This window comes from Lonchura striata, chromosome 2 (assembly GCF_050655825.1).
Source record: "Lonchura striata isolate lonStrDom1 chromosome 2, ASM5065582v1, whole genome shotgun sequence".
NCBI lineage: Eukaryota > Metazoa > Chordata > Aves > Passeriformes > Estrildidae > Lonchura > Lonchura striata.
In genome coordinates this window covers 41,253,146-41,275,176 of record NC_140704.1, presented here as the reverse complement: position 1 = coordinate 41,275,176, position 22,031 = coordinate 41,253,146, and the positions used below count along the sequence as shown (strand labels likewise).

Below are 22,031 nucleotides of genomic sequence, written 5' to 3'. Positions count from 1 at the left end.
GGTTCACAATCATGTGAGCTACACACCACCATGATTTCCAGGTCCTTTTGCAGAGATAGCATGCTGAAAGTCTTGCAAATCCCCATTTTACCACATCAGAAGCTTTGGTAGGTCTTGGGTGTTGAACACCTTGATCCTATGAAGGCCCTGGGTCAGTTTAGCACAGTATCCTGTCTCTGGAGTATCTTGTCTCTGGCAGTGGCCATCAGCTGAGGATTAGGGAAAGCATACAGAATTGTTACAAACATAAAATAGTAGAAGGTTCAAATATACATCCTAAGAGTCCACTTTCCAAGGAGTGGTGCTTTTGGACTTTCAGACCTAATTAATTGTTTCCAGGCTGTTGACTTAAACAGCCTTTAGACCCTTTTCCTCATGCATTTCCTAACTCTTACACTCATTGATACTTTTGATTCAATACTATTAAAACATTTTGAAACAATTAGTAATTCTTTGCTGATGACACTTCCAAGTTTCTACTTTTCATTCTAATGCAGAACAAGCTCTAAGGAAAATTGTATGAAATAGAGCTCCTAATTTTTTTCTTAAGCCTGCATTTTAAACATGGTGCACAACTTTTTTGTCTTATTTTCCCCAGTTTTCTGTGTGTGTTAAATACAAGATGGACTTTGTGATATGTACCTTATCAGTTTGCTTTTTGTGTTAGAATATGCTGTTGTCATGGCTATTAGGTGCTGTTGTACTTGCCACTGTTCCCTATGTTAAGGAATTTGTTTCTCTTGTGTAATTGTGTGTCTACTTGTTTTTTGTACCTCTCTCACAGTGCCATTACTCCATGAAGAAGGCAGCCTCCTTCCTGGGAATTGGTACAGAGAATGTGTACTTCATCAAAACAGATGAAAGGTAAGAAAGCAAAAGCCATGACTCTGATCTCTCAGCCTTTTAAAAATGCAGTAGTGCTGTACATAACTAACCTATTTGAATGTAACTGAAAAAGTTTTAAATCTGTGTCCCTTAGAGGTAAGATGATACCTGAGGAACTGGAGAAACAAGTCCAGCGGGCCAGGAAAGAGGTGAGAGGGGGAGAGAGCATGAAGGAGAGAGGAGTGTATGCGGACTGTGAGCTTGTGTCTGAGTGAAAGAAGGAAAACTAAGAGTGACTAAAATCGTCAAAGTAGGGCAGTTAATGCAACAATGTTTTTCTTACAGGTGAAATCTGTTTGCCACAAACTTGTGGAACAAGCCAAGGCTTATGGGTTTTACACTCTTAGAAGGGAGGAAAATTCCACAGGGTGTTTACTGCTAATGAAAGTTCTGAGCACAATGCTGCTCTGAAGCATTTGGTGCATTTCTTATAGGATTTCTTTTGCCCTTGATCCTTTTTTAAATGGATGCAGTATGTTTTCCTAAAACAGTTTTTCAGTTAATTACAGCAGCTATTGCTCTATTGCCTCTCCAGTGAGCAAGAACTGTAACATGTGGCTTAGTGTCTAAAACTGTCTTACAAGGTTTAAATGCTAAATTCTGTCCCTCCTACTATTCTAGTAAGAGTGCAGAGATGTGCCTCTTTTCCCCTAGGGACTTTGCCAACTAGAAACTCAAAGGCAAGAATTTGGAATGGCACTGTTCTGTATTTGGACAACATTAACATGCTTTTCCACAATCTGTATAACAGTCCTTACCTATAGTGAACATAATTTATTTTAGAGAGCTTGAAGGACTAAGTGTGACTTCCACGAGGATCTTCTTTAGGCTTGGTTAGCTCACCCTATTTCTCACTTCCAGTTTGTGCATCAGAGCAGCAGAATTCAGAGCTCAGCCCTTAGTCCATGATGAGTGAATACAAAGCAGCTAGTGCAATGTCCATGGCATGGACAATACCTGCCATGGAATTCTGTCTTGGGAAATATGCCTTTGTGGCTGATAGAAAAGCCAAGGCAGTCCTGTCCTGTCCTGCACTGGCATGGCCACCACAGCTTACAGTAAGTCCTGATTTGGATAAATTTTCTACCAAACAATCATCTTTAATTTGAATTTCATGCTGGATAGCATAGCTGTTGATACATGGGGCCCCTAATGACCTAGCAAACTCCCTTTTTTGCCTCTTTCTCTACTTTGCATTTTCTGAGAATGATAACCTGTACTTTACTCATTTGAGCAAGCTGGGGGGAAAAAGGGACTGAAATAAAATAAAGCAATAGAAAACAGGCTTGCAGGAGAACCAACTCTTTGCTTTTACAAAAACAGTATTCTTGTTTGTTCTTGTAATAATACATGTCATGGTCATTTGAAAAATATCATCTGGCATTTGTGATTTTTTTGAAAAGGTCAACGTCAGTATGGTACCCCACAATTTAAAAACAAATGTTCTATATTAAAATGCTCTACTTGCAGGAAAACAGGATTTCACTTGCATTTTAAAGGAAGTTACAGGTTTTCATTTAATCAGCGCTTCAGTGTGTCTGTCCAACTATGTCTGTTACAACTTTTACAGAAGGGTGCTTCAGTGAATTGCAGTAAACATTCTAATGACACCAGACAACAGAGGATGTATTTGCTAGTGACTGAAGCACAAAATGATCACTGAATATGAAAGGCGAGAGTCTTCTCTTTACAGAGAACTTAGGCAGGAAGATTAGTTTAACTATATTGTCAAGAGTAATAAAAATGTAATTCCCTTCTTTGTGGGAAAAGTAAAATGGTAGCAATTACTAGAATTTGTAGATATCTGAGATTTGTCCCCGTATTCAGTTGTGTTACCAATTGGCTGCTTGAGATCCTTTGACTTTGATGTAGCTGTGGGGCAAAATTGCTGAGAACACTAATAGAAAATAGATGCATTGGATACATCTTTGCCTCACTTGCAAGTGTTCCATAGTCAAGATTCAGGCTGATTTGTAAGTTTGATTAATTATTGTGGTAGCTTTTACTCAGAATAAATGACCAAGAAGTGAATTAAAGGCTGTTAAGTCTTTGTGAATGTATGGGATTAATTTAAGTTCATTCCAGTGTTACTTTTCACTACTTTGGCCATTTGTAAAGAAAATCTAAAATACAAATAAATCATAATTATGTACCATTCTAACAGTCCTCTACATGGTAAAGAAGTATAAAACTGTCTGAGTGTAAATGTGATATAAGCCTGTCTGTCTCTGCAGATGCTTAAAGTAGAAACACTTATATAAAAAGAAAAAAGAAAAAAATATATTGGATTTCAGCTGGGTGAAGACTCAAGGAAGACTTGTGTGGAGTCAAACCGATTGTCTGATTGTTTGAAACTGATTTTTCAAACTGATGTCTGATTTCACTAAAGCTCCATTGAGTTACACACTTACATCATCCGACAGATCTAATTCACTGCAAATGAACTTCAGTCATCCCAGCTTGTACAGTTTAATAACACCTTTAGTGTCTCTGCAGTAAGCGTGTTGTCATTCTGTAGGCCACATGCTGAGCCATGCAGAGCAGCTCTTTCAGCAGTGAGACTGTGCAGGCATTGCTTGGGCAGAGACCCTCAATTTCATGGAGCTGTTACAGCCTCCACCCATTCTTTTCATTGCTGCAGTTTCTCCTCCCAAGCAGACCTGACACAGATCTCCAAGGGTCTGGGAGCTGGAATGCTGCTAGCTGAAGGGAAGCAAGGATGGATGGCTATCTGTGGCTGTCCGAGACCCCAAGCTGACAAAAGCTTTCCTTATCCCACCTGACTGACCCTAACACCATCGGAGATTTCCAGCGGTCTCTCTCCTTACATTCTGTTACCGTCTACAGCCCTTCTTCTTTCCCAGACAGGAGCTGGAGCAAGGGAATAGCATTGAGCTGTAGGTCAGGTGTGGCATCAGACAGTGGTGACTGTCCCTGTCATGGTGTGCACCAATGTGGCTGAAGGCAAATCACATTCCTTAGCTGAAATTTCCTCTTCATCAAGCAGAGAACAGGGGTGTTGTAGAGACAGTGCAGGTGGAAACCCTAAAGGGATGAGCCCTTTCCTTGCATGGTAGTCTGCTGGCTGAGCTAATTGCTTCATTTTATCAGTCAGAATGACAGCATATATGGTAGTGAGATGTGAGAGACTGAGAATTGAAAATCAGTGTATAAAGAGAGATGTCATATCTGGTATGTTTTGATTTTGACAAAACTAGCATCTGTCAAAACAGTCTGAAGCTGCAGAAATCTGCCCTGGGATGGTGTTAAGTAGAAATGGAAAATACCTCTTTTTTAATTAAAAAAAAAAAAAAATCCAGCACTATTAAATGCAGTACCTTCTGCTGGGAAGCTAAAATGTGGATTGTCACATCTTTGTCCTACATTCCTAGATCTTTTTATACTTCTGCAAATATACAAGGAAGAGATGAGCAGTGCAAATGATAATTTTTTTTTGTTTTCAATCCTATTGCAGGGGTCAGCACCATTTCTTGTCTGTGCTACAGCAGGCACAACTGTGCTGGGAGCATTTGATCCTCTGGATAAAATTGCTGATATCTGTGAAAAGCATGGCCTCTGGTTTCATGTTGATGTGAGTTTCTATACTGAGTGGTTTTGTTTAGCGCTGCTTTTTTTATAATTGCTACTTTACTTTGATTGTTGATATTTCTTTTTTAGAAGTTGAGCTCTAATAACATTTCTTTTTCCTTGCACAGGGACCAGAAATACCTTCTGATTTTACTCTGTTACATATGCTGCAAAACAGCAAATAACTTGGTTCTGACAAGCAGCCAAAGCCATTTTGTTATTGTCAGGTTATATTTCAAAACTATTTGGTAATCAATTTCTTCTTGCTACTTCCTAAAAATGCTTCAAGAGTGATATACAAGCATAAGTTTTGATTCTCCTCACTTTCTGTTGGGAAATAGACACATTAGAATTATGATGTGGGGTTCATACAGGTTAAAAGAAAGGTGTGCTTATGACTCAACCAGTCATAAATTATTCTGTTTCATATTTATGGATTTGAATTTCCGGTATATGTCCTTACATTTTCCTAAATGGTTCAGAAATTTTTCTCTTTTTAAAAAAAATCTTTGTAATTTTAGGTTTGGATATGAAAATCCCTCTAGTGAATCTTTTTTGAATAATCACTGTCTTTTTATGACTTGAAAGAGTTAGCTGTAGATCTATTTTTCTAAAGATAGGCCACTTAATATTTTCTAAAATTGCATTCTCTTTATAATTGCAATGCCACAAATCCAAAACAGTTAGATTAAAAGTCATGGAGTAGTAAAAGAATCTGGAGCAATATTTGTGGAGATTTCCAGAACAAGCTCTAAATTTCTGAAGTGTTTTTATAATGCTAAGTATCTAAATAAAGATCCTGTAGGCAGTGATGCATGTTTCAAATGATTGTCTCACAGATATTAATAAATAAAGTCACTGTACGTGTGAGTCAAGAGTTTTCTTATATTCTTGGAGATAAATATGTAGAATTTAGGCCTGATAATTAAAATGTCTACCAAACCTCCTCTTGGCTGTGTGCTGCTGAGAAGAACTCATCAGATTTTCAGCAGGAATGTAACACTCCTGTTACACAACTCTCTTGTGTATCTGTGTATAGGTGGTGGAGAGAGGGATGTGGTTGGAATCTGTGTTGGACCTTAGGTGAGTCAAACAGATGTGGCTGGAGCCATCTCCAGTGGCTCTAGGAGAGCAGTGAGCAGTCTCCCTGTAGCTGAACTAAAATATGGGATAAGCCTGAGTCTTGTTCTGATCTGTAGCGAGTTGTTAGTGCTTTGAAAAGAACTAACTTTATTCTTCTGATTTTACCTCATGTTAAACTAAGGTAAAAATGTCCAGATTATCTTTAAGTTATTTGCTGTTTTGAAATTACTGTAGTTGTGAGATGTTAATTGTTTCTAGTAGAAGGAAAAATGTCCAGTAATAAATTTGGTTTACAGTCTGGAGTATGAGTTCTCTTAAGATGTGATTCATGTTATGAGCCTCTCAGTGGTTCTCAGAAGTTCTATCAGTATTTTCTCTATTTTTCACACTATGTAAAGGGTTGGGTGGATGGCTGCTTCTCTATTTTTTAGTTCAAATCTTGTAGCTGTGTTTATAAGAGAACAGGATATAAGGAAAGACTGAAAGCTTTCCACAGAAGTGACATCAGGCACACATGTACATACAAGGGTGCTTTGACAAAATGAGCAGACTGTGATTCTTAGTGTAGCATTTTTTCCTTCACAGCACCACTAGAAATAGATTTACTGAAATTGTGTGTGAACAGGTGCAGTGAGACTGGGTCTCTGCCATTCAGAAAAAATATAAGAAACACACAGAAGAATTAGATTTTTTATTTTATTTAATTTTTCTTTTCATTTAAAGCAAGAACACCTCCTATCCCTATAGGATCAAATGTAATATTTTTGAAATCTTCGAGAATCTACAGTCTGCTGAAAGGCCTGGCTTCTTGTTGAATGATTTACACATTATGCAGTCTAACAAGTGTGTACTGCTGTTTATGCCTGCTGTAACTTTGAAGGCAAAAAAGTACAGTACAATTAAAACAAAGAGTAAAATCCAGGTAAAGTTCTGTCTAATTTAGGGCTTTTCATGTATCATGGATAAGCATTGGGATTATCTACTGTAAGTGCTCTCACAAGCTGTTACTAAGAATATCTTATATGAATGTCAGTGGTGTTATTTCCAGATTTACATTGATTTATCTAATTTCAGAATATTTTCTGATCCCAAAAATTGATGTGTTTGCCTTATGGAGGCTCTTTTCATTAAATATGAAATGATAAAGCTTATGATTCTTAGGAAGGGCAAAAGGGAGAATGTCAACAGAAATTCACTAAGCTTCAGGAAGATAAATTTCAATAAAGTCAGAAATAGTAGATAAGCTCTGACATGAAGACAAACCAGACAGGAAAAGCGAGTTAAGGAAAATGTTTTAAGATAATACCAGTAGGTCCAAACTGCCCTAGCAGTCAACCTGTTCAGTCAAGCCTAAGAGCAGAGGCTATACCAAGTTTATTTTGTTCACATTATAGCATTCCAGTTGCTTATTGTATTTTAACCTGCATCTCTAATGCTTTTCTTAATAACTTGTTTTGTATCATCAATATGCCCTCCAGCATTTGTGTATGTCATGTATTGTCTTCACGTAGCTTTAAATGCTATGTGTGAGTATTTTTTCCCTGATGGTCCTGACTTTGACTATTTCTTTTTCCTATTATTAGGCCAGTAGAGAAAATCAGACTTGACCTATTAGCCCATGCTTAGGTAATTAGCTTAATCAGGCAGTGCACACTGTGATTCCCATCATTCAGCTGTATGTGATTTGTTGCATATGAAACAGAAATTTTCTTGTACCTTGTTACCAATTACATTGTGTGGGACACAGATTGATAAGAGTCATGTTTTGACCTACCCTGCCTTGTTCTCAGCTGGATTTGTCTTAAACAAAATGTGTCATTCTAGTTTGATCTTCCTGCCCTCCTTCTGTAGTCCTCCTTGGATGGAGGAGAAACAGTCAGCTTCACTGCCTCTTTGCAATAACTCATCAAAAAGCCAGAGAAATGTGCTAAGCTGCAGTTCTTGCAGTGAGTGAAAACGTGGCTAGAAAACCATTCCCACTGAGCAGTTACCAGTGGTTCTCTGAAAGGGGAAAAACATTTGAGAAGGATTCCTCAAAGGTCTGTCTTAGGGTAGAAATCATCTGGTATTTGTGTTAAATTAACTTGGATGAAAAAGAATCCGCTGACAAATTTGAAAATGACATAAGACTTCTGACAAAAGCAGTGGGAGGACAGGATTAGAAATCAAAGGGGTTGTGACAATTTGGAGAAAAAAGTGGAAAAACTAGGCTACAGTTCAATAAAGATAGAATTCTAAGCTGAAGTAATAATCAAGTACACAAACATAGGCTGGGGAGTGTTGCTTAGATAGCAGATCTTTACTGTAAAGCCCAGATATTTTTCTAGTTCACAAACCAGTGATGTTTTCAAATAGAGTTAAATACTTTTCAGAATTGGATAAAGGAGGTGAATAAAATGATTCTTTCTTTCTGCTTCACATGCCATCTGCTTTATCTAAATTTTGTCCAAATAAAAAGGTGTAGCTCAGGAAGGCCCTACAGGAGAAAGATTAGAAAATGGGAAAGTGATGTAGATAAACAGAATCATATTTATAAATTATGACCAGTGAGGAAAGATGGAAAGCACTGATGTTATTTAAACTAGAAAAGACAAATAAACAGAACATTATATTCTACAGAAGCTTTAAAAGGTGCTGCTAAAGGAAAAGGACTAATCTGTTCCCCTGACCACTGGAGATGTGACAAGTAGTAACATTGTTTAGGACTGACACTTTAAATTAAAAAGGTGTTATTCCTGTTACAAATTAAGTGGTTAAATTGTGCAGCCTCCATCATTAGAGAGGCCTTTAAAACCAGACAGAGCCAGTGATTCTCAGTCTTCTTAAATGCCTTCTTATTCATGATGGAGGGATTTTTTGTTGTTCTTGTTTGTTTGGGTTTTTTGATGCTTTTTTTTTTTTGTGTGTGTGTGTTTTTTGGGTATCATTGTTTGTTGTTATTGCTGGTTTGAGGTTTTTTTGTTTTGGTGGTTTTTTTTTTTTTTTTTTTTTTTTTCCCCAGCCCTGGATCCTTGCTCTTTGAATTGGGTAAAGAAACATGGATCGCAAATTCATCTTATATTGCTGTGGCTCAAGGAGAGTAATATTATTTCTGTCATCTAGATCTCCAGGAGTATTTTGTTTAAAAAAGGCAAAAAGTAGGGCAAATAATGCTGTGGAGGTAGCAATTGCTGGTCTCTCTCTGCATTTTATTTTTCATTTCAATGCGAAAAAGTACAGATGTAATTGATTCATTGATCAATAAACTCTAAAAATGATGTGGTTGAGAGAAATGAGAGGAGTATGGCTAGTCTTGTCTTGGGTGTGGCACACTATTGAGATGACCTCTCAACTGCCTTTCTAGTCCTGTTTTTCACAGTGTGAGAATGTCAACCTTTTCCAACACAGAACTTTTGCATGCAAATGTTGTAAAAATTATTTTATTCTAACAGGTTGTTTATAAATTGTGAAAATCAGAGAATAACTTAACGACTGTTTTGACTTTATAGAATCACAGAACGAGAGGAATAAAATTTGTCTCTGAATAGGAAGTTCAGTTTGATTGTCATCCCATAGCATGGCAAATTTGGACTAGCTGGATAAAAAAAGTTGCAAGTCATGGTGCTGCAGGATTACCATGAATTTTGAGGCAAAATAATTTCCTATCCTAGGTCCCACCTGTAGTTTGTGCAGCAGCCCTTATCTCAGGAAGGATGTTGTGAGCATGACAATGTAAAATATTATGTGATCTGTTAATGTGTGCCATTAATGAGAATGACTTTTTAAGACAAGTTAATAACTTTCTCCTCCCTTGTGAGCCTTTGTCATCCTGTCTCCCAGAGATAGCTGATCCTGTTCCTAATATATGGCCTGTCTAGCAAATACCCATGATAAATTCATGCATCGACTATCACATTTTTTATTTCAAGGAAATCAGAACCCAAACAAGCATATATTTTCTATGCTTAGCTCAGGAATCTTTACATCAGTGATTTTCTTTTTCCTTAGAATTTTTTTTAAATAAACTGAGTCCAAATATTTTGTGAACTGATGTATTTTGTGTGTCTCTGAAGAGCTTTGCTTGCTTTACAGGTAGTTTGCTTAAGTGCATTCTGCCTTCATTAATATTGAAAATAGCTTAATATATTTATTTATCTAGCAGTAACTGCTCAAATGCGCTGTGTGACATGTTTAGTGTTTGCATGATCTCCTCACCTTTCCATTGCGGATAAATGTTATTGTTTGGGAGTTGAAGGGTCACAGCACCTGATGATCCTTTCAGAATTCATGAAAAAGTATCACATTCCCTGACTCAGGCTGTCCAGAAATTAAACTTGTATAATGAAACATTTATAGTCCCCGGAGAGACACATCTGCCAAAGGTATAGCCCAAAGATAGGTGCCTAGATTAGATGGAAGTAAATGAGTTTCAGTGGAGAGCTCCTCACTACAGAGAAGGTCTAAGTGACTCTTAGAGTACACACTTATTTCTTAAATGAGCTGAGGGATCCTTACGTTTTTTTAGCTCCTTTGGGTTGCTGGTGACAGAAATGCTGCTATTGCCCACTGACAGACTTTGCTTTTCATATCTCTGCAAAATCTGAGCCCAGCCTTTGCAATTGCCAGAGATTATCATTGTCCACTGTTTCCCCTGTGAAATTCTCAGAAAGGAGTTGGCTAACAGGAAGATGTGCAAAATGGAGCTTTCTGCTGTCACTCATAGTTTGAGGCTGGGGGAAAGGAAGCAACACATTTTGGTATCAGGAGTGAGTCTGGTTATGCAAGGCCATTTCAGTTCATTGCCTTTGCTTACACAGAAGGGCCACTCTGGTTTGTGGCTCATGTTCTGGCACAGACCACAACCTCCTCTATTTCAGGCATAGCCCCAGGCTGCCATCTTTATTTCAGGAGATGTAACTAAAGGCAAAATTTAGCCCACTGACCACGTAGTAAACTAAGTTTTAAATGAGATAAGACACCTTTAGAAATTATTGGTTGAAGTATTATCAAAATAACTTTATACAAATAATATTTTCTTGGGTCTATAAATGTTCCAACAGGCTTCTTGGGGTGGCTCAGCTTTGATATCAAAGAAGCATCGCAGACTTCTTCATGGTATCCACAGGTAAGTCAATTTAATCCACTTACTAGGGATTGAGGTGGAAATTATGTGGCCTGTTGGCTTCCATAAGTGCTGCATTTTTAAAAATAGTTGGAGAGATTTCTGAACCTGAGGTGGGAGTGGGTGTATGGGAAATCTGATTTGTCTGCTTGGATTGTGTTTGGTCTTTTTTGATTCTTATGTACCCATGATTATAGATGCAATTTTCACCTCCCTTTCTCCATTTGTGATTTTTGCAGGGCTGATTCTGTTGCCTGGAATCCCCATAAAATGCTGTTGGCAGGAATCCAGTGCTGTGCTCTTCTGGTGAAAGACAACACTGTAAGCCCTCCTGACCCTGTTTTTTTTTTTTTTTTTTTTTATATTTTTTAAAATTTTTTTTGGTATTCTAATAAGCTGTCATTGCTGTAATATGAAAGTGGAAATAATTAGAAAACAGCTGAAAGTCAGTTTTACTATACTACAGTACAAAGACTGAATTCTCTTATTTTGAATTTCACCACTTAATCAATTACTAAGGGGTGAATAAAAGAGAAGGATGAAAATTATTCAAGTCACTGTACTCACAAGTGGTCAAATTTAGCAGCTGGTGCCCTTGCTAGTTAACTTCTGCACGTAATTTGCATTCAGAATGGAGTATTTCATCACCTGGGCCTGACACACTTAAACACTCAGCTTGTCAAAGCCCTCAGAATAGCTGCCATCCACGGGGACTGCAGCAGTGCTGTGTCTGTTTAAGGCAGGCAGAGCTCATTTCACATCCCCTTGTGCGAGAGGGAGCACCAGAGTGGGAGAGGGATGGGAGTCAGAGCACATCCAGGTGAAGGTGCTGAGCCTTCTCTCTACACTCTACCAGTTCTTCCTCATCAGCAGCGTAATTTAGACTTCCCAAAAGCCATGACTAATTTAAAGGTCTAGCAGGAAAACAACAGAGCTCTAATCTCAAGATGTCTTTGCAATGTAGCAAAAATCCCTTCTTGAGTCTTTGTGGAATTCTTTTATCTTAAAAAAAAAAAAAACAAAAAACAAAACAACAACCAAACAAACAGTAAGAGCTTAATTATTTCAAACTTCATTTAAAAATCAGACCTGGTAAAATTTATGCCAACTGCCCACCATTATGGGTGAGTATTACCTTATACTCCATAGGTTATAACCTCACTGAACCTCACCATGATATTGAGCCCCTGAGGTTTGCATCACTATTTTGTGGCCGTGGTTTGTAAATTGCTTTTATAAATCTCTGTCAAAACAACTGATACGTTCTATTTAGTTGCTGGGACTACTATCCATGTGATTTGTTACGAATCTCTGTTGGTAAGAACTGATAAGGACCAAAGAGCATAGTTGCTAATCAGCAGTCTCTTGGAGCTGATTGTTCTAGGTCAGGGGTGAGACCTGGCAGAACAGCAAGGAGAAGTGTGCCACCTCATTTCCTTAGAGCCTGTGGGAATGAAGAGGATTAGATTTCAGGGTTACCATCCATCACTTTATCTTTATTCCAAGCTGAAAAACAAACAGAATAAAACTATTGACTAAGATGAATGCAGTGTCTTAAATGCAGACTTGGGAAGATTTCAATACTGTATTTTTAACTAATTAGGCCCAGTACATAGATATTGCCCCAAGTAATGATTAGGCTACTTGGACTGAATAGTGGAAATTTCTCAGGAAGAAAAAGGAAAGAAATGTAGATGATTGAACTCTTCTAGCTGCTCTAGCTTTTCGAGTCATTTTATGAAAACTGTTCCAACTTCAGGTCTCTGGCAGCCTTTTTGTAGTTCCCTTCAGTGCAGTGTAAGGTCTGGTAGAGTGATCCTATTCCCCTTTTAAACCACTGCTAGGCACTATTGTGTTAGAAATACTTGTCAAGTTGAATCTTAGGTCTTTGAGGGGTGAAAACCGAGGTATTATGAATCGCAGCATCAGATCCTGTTGTACCGTGAGACATGTTCTGGAATGCAGAAGATTTGTCTCCATGGAGAAGAAAGGTCATTTTACTCTGTGTCTAAATCCTGGAAAATTGACTCTTACTCATTCTATGTATGTGCCAGTGAAGTCTTTATATGCAAACAGACACACATACAGATTTGGGTACTTTCTTACTAACTAGCTGGAATATAAATCCTTAAGAAAAAAAGATCAAATGCATATTTGAGACACTTTGACAGAAAAGTGTTGATTTGCTTTGATCCTCTCCATACCAGAACAGGCAGCTGAAACCAGTTTTCCATTAAAAATGCTATTTTTGCACCAGTGAGAGAAGGGAAAAATACATATATCAGTTTCTCACTTGGGAGCTTGTTCCACTTCTCCTAAAGTACATAAATACCTATGGCTAAGATGAAGCACGTTTATATGGGAACACAATTCCTTCACACCCTGGTTAGGATGCACCAGTGGAAACTGGATGCTGAGATGTGAGCTGGAAGAGTCTGACACACACTGCTTTGTGAATGAATGTTCAAGGAACCTCAGGTAGATTCTGAAATTCTGAATTCTCCAAGAATTCAAAACAGCAAAATATTAAAATGAATGTTAAGTCCCATTTGTGGATTACCCTATCTCCCTTTGAAAGAAAGGAAGTGTTAAGGAAGTGTTGTTAGCTGATCTTCCCATTTTCTTTGAGATCTGTTTGGAAATTGTGGAATACTTCAGAATTACCCTTAGTTGATTATAAGTGAGCAAATTAATCCCCTTCAGTTTTTCTTGTTCACATGCATGCTTTCTGTATGAAAGATAATCTTCTGAAGTTGGGATCACATTTCAGTTGTTCTGGCAACACTGTAATTTTTCATTAACATAGATAATAGTGGCTTTTTTTTTTGTTTGGGTTTTAGTTTTTCCATATTTCTTCAATGGGGTTTAGCAGTGTTAGTATATTTAAGACACTGCCACTGACTTGTTAGAATGAAACATTATAATTAAATATTTTCCTGTACAGATTAAAAAAAAACCTGAAAAAAATATTAACTGCAGTGAAATGCTGATAAAAGAGTATCTTCCAGCCTTAGTGAAACAAAATTGGAATATTTCCAAGGAAGGTAGGCATAGAAAAGAGATATAAGTGTTTGACTTGATTTGAAGAGAGAAGCAATTTCACCAAAGGGAAAGAAAAATTGGCTATTCCATTGTAAAAGCTCAGATCAATGGTTGTAGTTCTTCAGTGCTTAAAGTACTCAAGAATTGCTCATCAATTCCTTTTTCACTGCCATGCCCTGCGTAACTTTCATCACTTCTTCAAGGTAGTCTTAGTCAGAAAACACTGCTATTGCTGAGTCATGATTGCAGTGGCTGTTTAAACACAAAGCTCGATGGACCAATAAATCTCAAAACATTGATGAAGTCAGTTTTGGTCTTATATGTTCTCAGAATGCTAGGAATTGGTGCTGGGTTGTACATACTCCCTTAAAAACCAAAGAGTTACTCCAATTTGTCCTTGCTGTCATCCATATCTGTGTGAATATTATCTTTACATAAAGAGAGAACTACTGAACTACGAGTGCCAAAGTTCTGTGACTCGTGAGAATGAAGTTTAGGTTTAATTTAGGTAATTAGCAATCAGTTCTAGGTGATAAGCAGAATATTAACTTATTAGTTAAGAAAAAAGTGTCAATGAAATCCCATTTTAGTAAGAATATAATTGATTAAGGTGATGATGGTACCCATCCACATGTAATCTCTTCCTCAGCATTTGCAATATCATGGAGACATTTACCTCCCTGGTTCCCCTCCAGGACAGTTGCAGGAAATGCTCTATTCTCATTGCTTTTGTTTGGGTTTAATACAACTGAGAGCTCCTTCTCACCTCTTGAAACAAATTGCTATAGTTTGCTTTTGCAAACTGCACTGCTTTTGACAATTTTCAAATATGCTATTCAAAAGATTGTCCTTAATGCCTCAGAAGAGGCAAATCAGGGAGAGACTTGTCTTAGGGAAAAATATATTTTATTAATGCAATTGAAATTCACTTTTGACTAGCAATGGAAACGGAAAGAGATCAGAAGACTTGCTGTAGGTAAGTATGTTCAGTGAGAAAAATATATTGAATTATGAATTTGGAGCTCTTGCTTTCAGTATCAATATTTTTTCATCAATTTGCTATTAAAACATGCAAAAAACTCTACATAGATTTCATCAAAATCAAAAGCTCTGAAACTTCATAGTGGACTGGGGCCTCTATGAAAATAGTATTTTCATTTCCTAAACTTTAACTGACTATAAGGCTGAAAACTTGCATTAGAAAAGGGTAGAAAGATAAAAGATGATGAAGAAAGAAATTCAAAGTTGTCCAATGGGGCAGTTCTAATGAAACTTTTGCAACTCTCCTGAACAAATGTAGCAGCTCAGTTAGTGTGTGGAAAAATGTTGGGATCTTGTTGAGACTGAGAACACTGAGGTAGAAAGCATATTTAAAGCCTATTTCTTTCTTTTTTCTTCTATTTTTTCATAATTTGACTAGGAAAATCGAGATGCTTTTTTTGTCTTTTATTCCCTTTCTTTTCCCTTCTCTTTTTCCTTCCCCTTCTAGAATATTTTTCTCTTTCTCACAAAGGGTGATTTTTGTTTTTTTCCTCTCTGCTGTAGTGACTTGCAGGAGGATGTCACTATACTTGCATCTGGAGATTGATAGCATCAGTATGTTCAGCAGGATTTCTTGAGCATGTTGCATTCTTAGTAAGATAAGCAGGTGGAAAAGGATCATCAAACCACATTGTATTGTCAGCTTCAGATGCACTAGGAGACGAGCACAGTACCTCAGTACCTGCCTTTTTTTTTTTTTTTGAATGACCCACATTACCAACAATACAAACTGACTTAGGGCCATCAAAATATTTGTTGCATTTTTCCTCTAGAGCATTTTAAAATACTATGTAACTCTGCAAATGTCCTGTGATCTTAAGTGAACTTCTCAGTATTTTGTAATATTGCCAACTGCATTTAGGTTTCTTGTGATAAACAATGGTTACTGTTTATCAGGTGACAGGCATGAGGGGAACTACTATTCTGTGGCATCCTCTATTGTGCAGCTGCAGTGCATTCTGAAAAGGCAGAAGATAGTGCCACATTGATCAGCCCTGCTGTACACTCACTGCAGATATGTTATTCAACATTTTAAGTCAGTGAGAGACAAAGCAATTAGTTTAAATTTGTGGTTGTTGATGCCTTTTTGCTTATTTTTCTTTTTTAAACACCATGTCTAGTAAACTTGGTATTCTCCTGAAAGTAAAGGTATGCAGGTCTAAATGAATAGAGTGCAATATCTCGACAGAAGGACCCCTGTTTCTTGTTGTACAGCTGCGAGCCAGAGGAAAAAAAACTGTAAAAAACCTCAAAATATGGGTGCCTCAGTGCTTGACTGTTCTGTCATTTCTAGTGTTACCTTCTTGCTTTTCTTTATTTGAGAAAATTGGAGAGTAGGTGTTATAATTGTATATGCTGCAAAACACTGCATCCATCATTGGCTTTCCAGCTGTGCTGCAGTTGCACGCTATCACTGCAAAGGGAGAGCAGACAGAGACCCTTTTTTCCCCCAAGCAGTCATAAAAGCTATCTTTTCACCAGGCTGAACGTGCTGCTCCTGTGACTAAAGTCTTTAGACAGAATTTGCTGTACTTTTATAAAATATTACAATGGGATTGTCAAACCCTTACAGAAGTTGTAGAGAAACCTTGGTGGTGTTCTTCTTTTATGCTCTATAAATAGGTGTGTAGATGGGGTTTTTTATTTGCTTTGCTTTTTTGGAGGGAATTGAAATCTAGGAGTGAGGCAGAGTTATTCTGTGTATACCAGTCTATTAATTATTTTTTTTTTTGTTTGACCTTTTTACTCCATTTTATTGCCAGCCCCAAAGTCATAAGTAGGATATTGGAATGAAGATCAAGAAATGTACCTCTGTTGTGGGAATATAACACTTTGATTAAGACTGATATCAGACAATGTGCCATTTCAAAATCAGACTTGCAGCAGATGCAGAGAAAAGGGTGAAATGAGAAACGCTTTTTTTGTTTGCTCAAATTGAAGAGTGAGATTGAATTGGAAAATGAGTTGTGCTCTTCTTAACACTGAGAGATCGGTGTTTCCTGTCTCCTGGGACCCTTGTAGGGCCACCCTCATCTCTGCTCATGTAATCTGCTTTCTGCCAGCCCTTCTCTCTACTTCATAGTTTTACAGAGTATATTTGATATTTCATCCTTCAGCCAACAGCTGGCTCTTCTATGGCTCTTCTCTTCCTCTGCACCTTTAAATCTGTAACAGCCTCTGTGCTTTCTGTTTCCCAGCCTTGTTCTCGGCTGGAACCTGCCACATGACTCATTAATCTTTGTCTGTTTTATGCTGCTCATCTCTGCCCATGTTGCCCTTCAGAAGCTGTAGGCTGGAGACTCCTGAATAAAAATAATTTTATTTAGAAATCATGATTAACATATGTGAAAGTATATTTTCTTAGGTTTAATTTCAAATGCTACATTTGTCTGAAATGTGAAGGAGAAAAAAATTGGGTTGTACTAATCTCCTTGTGGATTTTCTGCTCAAGCAGCCAGCCTATGCTAAATCCACAGTGACTATTTGCCAGTAAGGGCTAAACATTTATTTCTTTGGGCTAAAATCTTCCCTACCTGCAACTAACCAAAGCAGGAACGGATTGAGCCATTTGTGAACATGTAAGAAGTTCCTCAGGGGCTGCTCTTGATCATGGTGCTTATAATGCCAATACTGTGGGTTTAGTCCCTATATGAGCCATTTATTTGGATTGGACTCAATGATCCTTGTGGGTCCCTTCCAGCTTAAAATACTCTGTGATTCTGGGATCTAAAAACTAGACCAGTAGACATAGGTGTCTCCTTCTTCTCTCTTTCCCATCCATATATGTTTTAGGGCAACTGTTTCTGTGGTACCCACTCTCATGATTTCTTGAGATCTGAGTCAAAATTCCTCTTCAACCTGCTGCTCTTTCATGACATTATGAAGAAAATAATCATAAATAAATGTTGGTTGTCAGTGTGAATTCACTGACTTTAGGCTCATCCGGGGTTCTTATCCACCATAATGGTATCTTGCATATCCAGGTATGTTTTAATAAGCATTTGATACAGACAAGAAAAGAAAGGCTTTGGCTTGTGAGGAGATTTGAAAATGCTTATCACCAGTTGAAGTCTGTGTTTCCTCACAGGGCCTCCTGAAGAAGTGCTACTCTGCCGAGGCTGCGTACCTGTTCCAGCAGGATAAGTTCTACGATGTCAGCTATGACACTGGGGACAAGTCCATTCAGTGCAGCAGGCGTCCGGATGCATTCAAGTTCTGGCTGATGTGGAAAGCATTGGGAACTACGGGCCTTGAGGAGAGAGTGAACAGGGCACTGGCTTTGGCAAGGTACCACCTCACTGTTTTGAGTGTGTCTAGTCTGTTTGATTGGCTGAAATATTGGCACTGCTGATACTCCATATCCTGGAACATGCCCCACTGTTACATTTTGCCTCTATGCTTTTGTTTGTGTATAATAGGAGGAACTAATAGCAATAAGAATTAATGTTATTACATTTACTACAATATTTAATAGTAGTTATTGCTTTTAGCAATAAGTATAAATGTTGGTAAACAAGGAAGTCAAAATTAGGCTATCAGTTTATATAGTAGAACATTTATGTTACCTAACTATGCACATAGGACAGAGTTACTAAAACACTTTCTTTTAGTTCAACTGTGTGTTCTGGTATTGTAAAAGAAGTTCTATGTGCCAGAATCCAAGCTGTGTCTGGCAAGAACCAAAGTTTTCTGTTAATGTCATTCCTTGTGAAAGAGAAAATGCAAAAAAACTGATCATGGGGAACTCATATGAGGATGCTGTGTTAATATTACTATCTAATAGAGCTGTAGGAAAGCAATATTGTTCTGTCATACTTGAGTGGTTTTTCTCAAGTTTGTTCAAGTTCTTAATGCTTTCAGTATGTTCTGTTAGGGATTGAAACATCTTTTTCTTGTGATCTTCCCCACACCCGCCCACTTCAATTTCATTAGGTTTTCGGTCTTTCCAAACTGAGTTCACAAGTGAATTCAGCAAAATTCTTGGTAGAAGAATAAAGTGGTGGTGATGTCTTCATTTCCAGGAAGAGACTTCCATAAACATGTGGTTTTCTCTTCTCTTAGAAGAAATTATTTTGAAATAAGATAACGGCTCATTAAAAAGTTCACTTTAAGTAAAATGTTTGTTCAGAATTTATACAGCACAAAGCACAATGAAAACTACACCAAACTAGGTACACACTGCCTTAAGTCAAATAATTGCTATTGACATTTTACTTTTTATATAAAATAACAAGTAGAAAAGAATTTAATGTTTACTTCAATCAAAATTAAAGGAATAGTCTGATTCTAATGAAGTTACTTAAGAGAAATGAAAAAAATTAAAATGCCCCTGACCGAAACCCAGAGTGGATTTGAAAGGAATAAAAAGAAAGAACCAAAACCAGTGGAACCAAAAAAAATTGTGACTTTTTCTCTATTTTATTTCTTTGAAGCCACTCAGTTTTTTGACTGGTTATATCTTTTCTTAATATGTTCTGCTTAAATTGCACCTTGTTTTTGTTGCAAAGCATTGCACTGTTCTTTGTTTGTTCAAGGTAAGTAATTCTTTTCCCTATCAGTAGGAGAATTCAGCCTTATCAAGATCACTGGCCAAGGTCATTTGACTGACTGTGTAGTGATTAATGACCTTTCTGGGATCAATATTTCTGTTCAACATTAGGATTCAGATGGTAACACTTCTAAGGAGTGACTGGCTTGTCTTTTCTGGCTTTTGGTTTGTTTTTCCATTGGGATGAAATTTAATTTTTAGACTATATCTAATGAAATAGATTCTTCACAGTGGTGGCATTACCATCTTGAGTTTGCATGGACGTAAACACTGTACCAGGTTTATCAACTACTCAGCTGTGAAGGCTTTCTCATTTGTTACATTGGATGTTACTTCAATTGCAAGAGTAGTATTTCAGTGTTCCTGAACACAGACCTGGATTAATTCTGGAATTAGTCCACTGGCTATAGAATTTAAGGGCAATTTTTTTTTTGTTTTGTTTTGTTTTGTTTTGGGTTTTCTTTTGTTTTGCTTGTAGCCAAGCAGAGCTGCAAAGATTTTAGGGCAATTGCAGGCATGTATTTCTGATGCACCAAACTTTGCCTATTGACTATTCCAGTAGTATCTTCTTGTTCTGGCGACGAATCATGCTTTCAGGGTATTAAATATCCCAGGATCATTGTGATGATGTCTATTTGGAAAGGCTTGCTTTTTAAATATGCAGAGCATTCCACTGATTGCTTCAGATTTTTTTGTGTATTTTCTTTCCCTCCATTATCTTTGATGTAGGGATGTTGCCTTATAAAGTACATTAAAAAGAAAAGAGACATAAACTGCTTTTAGAATACAGCTATAGCTACTACATAAGCACCTCTGCATTTTATGCTTCAGCTTCTTTGGAGTTTTTCTGCCTGTTTCCTCTTCTGACACCCACTGTTAGCAGACATATGTCTACTTTCACGGCAGATCTCCACCCCTCATTTTCTGCAAGGCTTAATCACAGCAAATGACATTTCTCTGTGTACTTTGGTCTTCACTGAGACTCAAGCCCCTCTAACATACTACAATTGTGACATGATAATAAAACTTTGCTGTCAGCTGTGGAGAGATGCACAAAGTAAATTGCTCCACTGCCGTCAAATGATCCTGGCAAGATAAATCATGGGCAATGGATTTTCTAATGGTTGCCTTCTTAGGTTATTGGCAGTGTAGTTAAGAACATGATTAACAGTGTTGTGAGCCTGACTGACACCAGGTAGTCTATGTCAGATTTTATACCTAGGTGATATAAAATAAAGGCACTTGAGGTAAGAGAGAAAGATATTAAACATTGCAAAATTGCTCTAACATTTCAAGACCTTAAATAAAAAAGAAAAGAGAAAGCATAGGTTTTGCTTTCATAATTTATTAAAAGAAAAAATTAATTGAAGGCCACTGCTATATGAGTAGCTTACTGATGTTGCTGAATATTGGTTTTATGGCACAGACAAGAATCTTGTTATAAGCAGGACAGAACTAGCAAGCTTGTTTGACATAAAATAATTACCTTACAGATACTCATGTCTCTCAGCCTGAGGAGTAGTGTGGACATTAACAGCCAGATAGCAAACAAGTGCACACGGATCTGAACAGTGGTGGCAGAAAAAAACAGAACTGTGACTTGCTCCAGGGAGAGGAAACTCCTCCCCAGTGCACAGCACAGTTTCTGAGCTGTGTGCTCTGGGCACTGGTCCTCCACTGCAGTGGAGCCTGTGCTGGGAGGCAGTGAGTCACAGGCACAGCACTTGGGAATGATAAACAGCACGACAGCTCCCCAGGCACTCTTTGGAAAAATGTGTGCCATCGAGGGGATTGCTTATTGCTTGCCCAGCCAGCCTGTTTCTGCAGCAGGTCTGCTGAGGAGAAGGCGTTGCAGAGACAACTGTGCTAGAGGTGTTTCTGCTGGGGGCAAGAGCCAGGTGTGTGGGTAGACCAAGGGAGGTTATTCTCACATAATTTCTCTTTTTCACCAAAAAGAATTAGTAGTGTGATGACCAGTAATGCAGCTTCAGTCAGGAAAATGCCAAATAGTGAATGCAGAAGAACAGATTTGTGCACAATCAGTAGTTTGACTGTCAGGTTTACTAATGTTGGACAGCAATATCTTCATGTAAAAGACTAAAATTTTGTTGGAATGGAAAAGCACTGTGAATTTGTTGAAATTTTTCTTTGTGAGGCTTTGATGAGGGGAGAAGAGAGAATTCCCATCTATGTCCTCTTTGCTTCAGAATTCCTGTGTGATGTGTGCCATGGCGGAGTTGTGGTCATGTTTTAAAAAACTGTGTAAATGGAAGCTGTTTGTATCCAAAATTTTCATTCAAACCCACCTCTCCATTGAAGGTTTCTGTGTTTTTCATGCATGGCAGGTGAGAAAGAAAAGAAATTCCAATTTTCATACTCTGTTAGCATGGGAGGTCCAGGGATTGTTGTACATAAGCAGTGGCCCACTGAGTGGAAAGTTGCATTGTTGTACTGTGTGGAGTGTGGGCAGTGCTGGGAAAATTGCTGAGCTTGAAGTACGTTCAAATTTTAAAATTCTGGGCTAAGCTAAGAGATCCTGGTGATAGTAGAATGCAAGAGGTCTCAGAGTGACCATGAAATAACATGGCAGCCCAGCACTGGCACTTGAGAACAAGGGATAGAGGTATTAATTTGCAGTGGGAAAGTTCACAACCTGATGCAAATAGGATCAATTTGTGCCATGTGGCTCTGCTGAAAATCTCTGCCTGAGGACAGAATTTGGCTTCTCCTCAGTGCATCTTG

General features: G+C 37.8%; 1 protein-coding gene across 3 annotated transcripts in view; it reads left to right on the top strand.

Annotated features, from left to right (window-relative positions):
* Window positions 1-22,031, top strand: part of GADL1 (GAD like acidic amino acid decarboxylase 1) — an 81,952-nt gene that overhangs the window by 22,483 nt on the left and 37,438 nt on the right. For all 3 annotated transcript variants that reach the window (XM_085573237.1, XM_021525866.3, XM_085573236.1), the window contains exons 7-12: window positions 785-864; window positions 980-1,034; window positions 4,361-4,477; window positions 10,596-10,660; window positions 10,897-10,978; window positions 17,829-18,028. In XM_085573237.1, the coding sequence (XP_085429363.1) occupies window positions 785-864; window positions 980-1,034; window positions 4,361-4,477; window positions 10,596-10,660; window positions 10,897-10,978; window positions 17,829-18,028 (599 nt within the window). The remainder of the gene's footprint in view (window positions 1-784; window positions 865-979; window positions 1,035-4,360; window positions 4,478-10,595; window positions 10,661-10,896; window positions 10,979-17,828; window positions 18,029-22,031) is intronic.